General features: G+C 38.7%; 1 protein-coding gene across 1 annotated transcript; it reads left to right on the top strand.

Annotated features, from left to right (window-relative positions):
• Window positions 1-872: 872 nt before the first annotated feature.
• On the top strand, window positions 873-3,803 carry LOC141280955 (uncharacterized). Its single transcript, XM_073812442.1, has one exon. It carries the CDS (start codon window positions 1,651-1,653, stop codon window positions 3,478-3,480), a length of 1,830 nt encoding a protein of 609 aa, XP_073668543.1. The 5' UTR covers window positions 873-1,650; the 3' UTR covers window positions 3,481-3,803.
• Window positions 3,804-4,380: the final 577 nt, after the last annotated feature.

Genomic DNA, 4,380 nt, shown 5'->3' with positions numbered 1-4,380 from the left:
TGTGACTGTTTATAACTTTCTAATTTCTAAATAACTTATGTTTATTTCCATTTTTAAACTTTATTTTTATTTTTATTTGTGGTCTCTTTATTTGCACCCCACTGTATGAACAAATAGCACATTTTCAACCCACTTGTTCTGTAATTTCACAGAGGATGAAACATTAATCAGCATATGATGCAAGTGTTTGAAAGTGACAAACGGAAAGAAACATGGATGTGGATGGAATATTGCAGATGTAATGTTTTTGTTGGAGGCAAAGTTCTTATTTAGGATATTCAACAGGAACGGCAGGGGAAGAACAGTATCATAGCAACAAGAATCCATCCAATACACCAAATATAAGACAACAACATTATGGGATTTCATGGGTTGTCAAATCATACGCAAACACACGTTGAGTGTATCTCAGTAAGGAAACTACCCAGGTGAAAAAGAAATATATTTAAATAGTATTTTTTGGGACATACTTAATATATTTAAAAGCTACTATACTAAATGCATATTAAATGTATTATATTGAACCCACTTCAAATATATTAAATGCATTTCAAGATATATTTAAAGTCAATTTTAATCTATTTGCATTATATTTAATATATTGAAATTGTGTTAAATTGGAACAACTTCAAATATATTTAGTGCAATTTAAGTGTACTTCTTTAAAATTCATTTGAAATGCACTTCTCATACACTTAAAAATACAGTTAGAATACATTTAAAGCTTAATTTAACTGTGCTTTAAGAACACTTTAATAGTACTTCAGCATATTAGAAATATACTAGCATTACATTAATAGAAATGTATTAGCATTACACTACTATTTTATTATAAAGCTGTTTTTAATATTTAAAATGTTATATTATGTGGGGATGTCATAAATTGTTTTTGTGTTTTGTAATGGTTTGGTTTGTTTAAATACATGTTTATGCTTTCTTTATGTTTGTTTGTTTAAAAATAAATTTTGGTTACTTTCTGGTCTAAGGGTGCACATTAGATCAAAGAAAGGACACAAAGTTTTCATTTTTATTTTATTTAAAGTTTGAATGATGTATTTCTCTTACCTTTTGTTTTTCGGGGTGCATGACTGCAGCATGCTATCCGGGAGTAAAGTTAAAGAGGATGCGCGGCCTTCCTGTTCCTCATTATATGCTATCCTGGAGGATTATGGGTAATGTAGGCATAGTCCATCCAATATGAGTGAGCAGGGGAGTCATTGGTTTGTGTCTGTTTGGAATACTATTTTTGGAAATGTATTGTGGTTATTTTTGTATTTTGTTTTTATATTTGTTTTGGGGATTGTTTATTGATGTTAAGATTAATTTTGAACTTAAGTGTTAAATGTATATTGCTTGTGTATTTATGTACATGATTTTCATTTTCCCCATGTGTGTGTATATTGGTTTAACCCTTAGTTATATAGGGTTCCTTTTCCTTGGTTAAGTCAGTTCTTTTTGTTTGGTTTTGGATGTTGTGCTGAGGTCTCTCCGTGAGGAGGATCCCAGTTAATTTCAGGGAGAGAATAAAAATCCTTTTTGTGATGGCAAGCAGTGTGTCCTGCCTTTTTCTCTGCTCACAGCCTCACATAATGGTGGCAGCGGTGGGATGTTTCAGAAGAGGCGCACTGTTTTGTTGAACTTCCAACTGTGATGGCACCAAAACGATCACGAACTGAGACACAAGCATTGGGGGACGCTGAAAATGACAATGGGCCGGATCCCCAAGGAGCTGGTGGAGGTGATGGAAAGCAGATATCTTCAGAGAGTTCTTCTAGAGATATTGCTGAACTGAAAGACATGTTCCAGAGATTTGTGGTGGACCAGCAAGACAGACAAGTTCGTCAAGAACAAGAAAATGCACGACAAGAAACTAGACTGAAGTCTTTGCAACATCAATTTCGATTACTGCAGGGATATCATGGCTCAGTGGGAAGTCTGCAGCCTGGAGGGAGTGAAGGTCCAGGCACTTATGCCAGAAATGCTGATAGAATTCAACATCCAAGTGTTGGTGGTCCGATGAAAGAGCCAAAGATGCAACAGCTTGGTGAGATGGATGACATAGAGCATTATCTGACAACCTTTGAGCGAATCGCTATAGTCTGCAGATGGCCTACAGAGGATTGGGCTATTCGACTAGTTCCTCTACTCACTGGCAAGGCTCGAGCTGCCTATGTGGCCATGGATTTGGAAGAGGCAACTGATTATGAGCAGGTGAAAGAGGCAATATTAAGAAAATACTCTATCAACGCGGAGGTGTATCGACAGCGATTTCGTTCTATGGAGGTGTTGATGGAAGAAACTCCTAAGGAGCTTTATGTTCGGCTGAGAGACTTACTCAACAAGTGGGTGAAACCTGCAGAAAAGACTGTTGATCAGTTTGCAGAGACTATCGCTTTGGAGCAGTTTTTACGAATGTTGTGCCCTGAATTACAAACCTGGATTAAAGAACATGATCCAGGGTCTGCTGAGGAAGCTGCAAAGCTTGCGGAAGTCTTTGTGGCAGCAAGGAAAAGGACTGAGCCTTGGAGTTATGCTCACTGGAAAGCAGTAAGGGATAAACCTTCCTCTCACAAGACCACCTCACTGCAAGAAGGCGGTAAGAGTATGGGTGAGAGACTCTCTAAACAGCCAGAAATGCCTAGTTTTTCTGTTGGGACTATTAGGTGTTATAGTTGTGGCCAGATAGGCCATAAGAAACCAATGTGTCCAAACTTGAATAAGAAACTTTCCAGTGTCTGTTATGTTCCAAAGAATGTGGTACCTGTATCCAGTATTACCTCAATGCCGAATGATGTTACAATTCCTGTAGACATTAATGGTAAAAAGGTGATAGCTTTGGTAGATACAGGATGTACTCAAACTTTGGTAGAAGCTGATCTTGTTTCTGAAAGCTCTATGGAACATAAATGCTTTGTTATGGTAAAATGTATTCATGGTGAAGAACGGTCATATCCTACCACTGAAGTCTATTTAGGGGTTAATGAGCAAACCTTTAAAATGAAAGTGGGGTTAGCATCAAACCTGCCATATCCTGTGATCATTGGGCATGATTATCCTTTGTTAATGGACTTACTGCATCCAAGTAATATGTGTAATGTGGTATTAACCCGTGCAAAGACTAAACAGAGTCAGAATCAGGTGGAGAATGAGACAAACTCCCTGAATTGCCTTCCTTTTTATGATTGTGAAATTCAAACTCACCCAGTGAAACCTGTGAAGACTAGAGCAGAGAAGAGGTCAAACAAGTTTCAGGGAACAAAGGTCCAAGTCTCAGATAGGGAGGGTTCAGGAAACCTTAATGTGGAAGGGATAATTCCTGCTGATATGTCTGAGCTACAAAAAGTAGATTCTGAAATTGGACCAATTTATTCTAAAATGGTAGAACAGGCAAAGCAAGGTAGAGATATGGTACTTTTTAAGGGTTCTACTTTTTGCCTGATGAATGAACTTTTATATCGTAAGACTCAAAACAGACAATAAATGGTTCTACCCATGAGTGTACGCAAGGTAGTGTTAAAACTGGGACATTCTATACCCTGGGCAGGTCATTTGGGCCGTCGCAAAATGCACCATCGAATTAGCAGACACTTTTTCTGGCCAGGGATGACCAAAGATATAGCTGAGTTCTGTAAAATGTGTCCCGAGTGTCAATGTACTGCCCTCAGAGGGCCTCCAAAGGCTCCTTTAATGCCTCTCCCCATAATAGACGTGCCCTTTCAAAGGCTAGGCATGGATATTGTAGGCCCTTTAGAGAGGAGCAAAGCAGGCAACAAATACATGCTAGTCATTTGTGACTATGGAAGTCGATACCCTGAGGTCTTCCCTTTAAAGAACATCGAGGCAAAGAGTGTAGCTTTTTGTTTGGTACAATTTTTTTCCAGAGTGGGGTTTCCTCTTGAGATATTGACTGACAGGGGAACAAATTTTACCTCAAAATTACTGCAACAAGCCTATCAGTTGTTGGGTATAACAGGTTTGAAGACCACCCCTTACCATCCTGAAACTGATGGTCTTGTAGAAAGATTCAATCAAACTCTTGTTCAGATGCATCGCAAATTTGTAAGTGACACAGGGACTGATTGGGATCAATGGCTACCCTATTTACTATTTGCGTATAGAGAAGTTCCACAGGCTTCCACAGGTTTTTCTCCTTTTCAGCTTGTCTATGGCCATGATGTGCGGGGTCCTCTCTCTCTGTTAAAAGAGTCCTGGGAGCAGAGTTTACAGACCCCTAGTCAGGTAAATGTCATTGATTATGTGTTACAGATGAGGGAGAAATTGGAGAAAATGACCAAGTTGGCGGTAGAGCACTTACGAGAGGCACAGGGCAGGCAGAAATCTTGGTATGATGTAAAGGCAAAGCAGCGATCTTTTGATGTA

The sequence above is a fragment of the Paramisgurnus dabryanus genome, chromosome 17 (genome assembly GCF_030506205.2).
Source record: "Paramisgurnus dabryanus chromosome 17, PD_genome_1.1, whole genome shotgun sequence".
In the NCBI taxonomy this organism is placed as follows: Eukaryota; Metazoa; Chordata; class Actinopteri; order Cypriniformes; family Cobitidae; genus Paramisgurnus; species Paramisgurnus dabryanus.
This window is presented reverse-complemented; position numbering and strand designations above follow the sequence as displayed.

Bases quoted from the DNA above. Each gene is read 5' to 3' on its own strand.
- LOC141280955 (XM_073812442.1), top strand. From the start codon at position 1,651: ATGGCACCAAAACGATCACGAACTGAGACACAAGCATTGGGGGACGCT.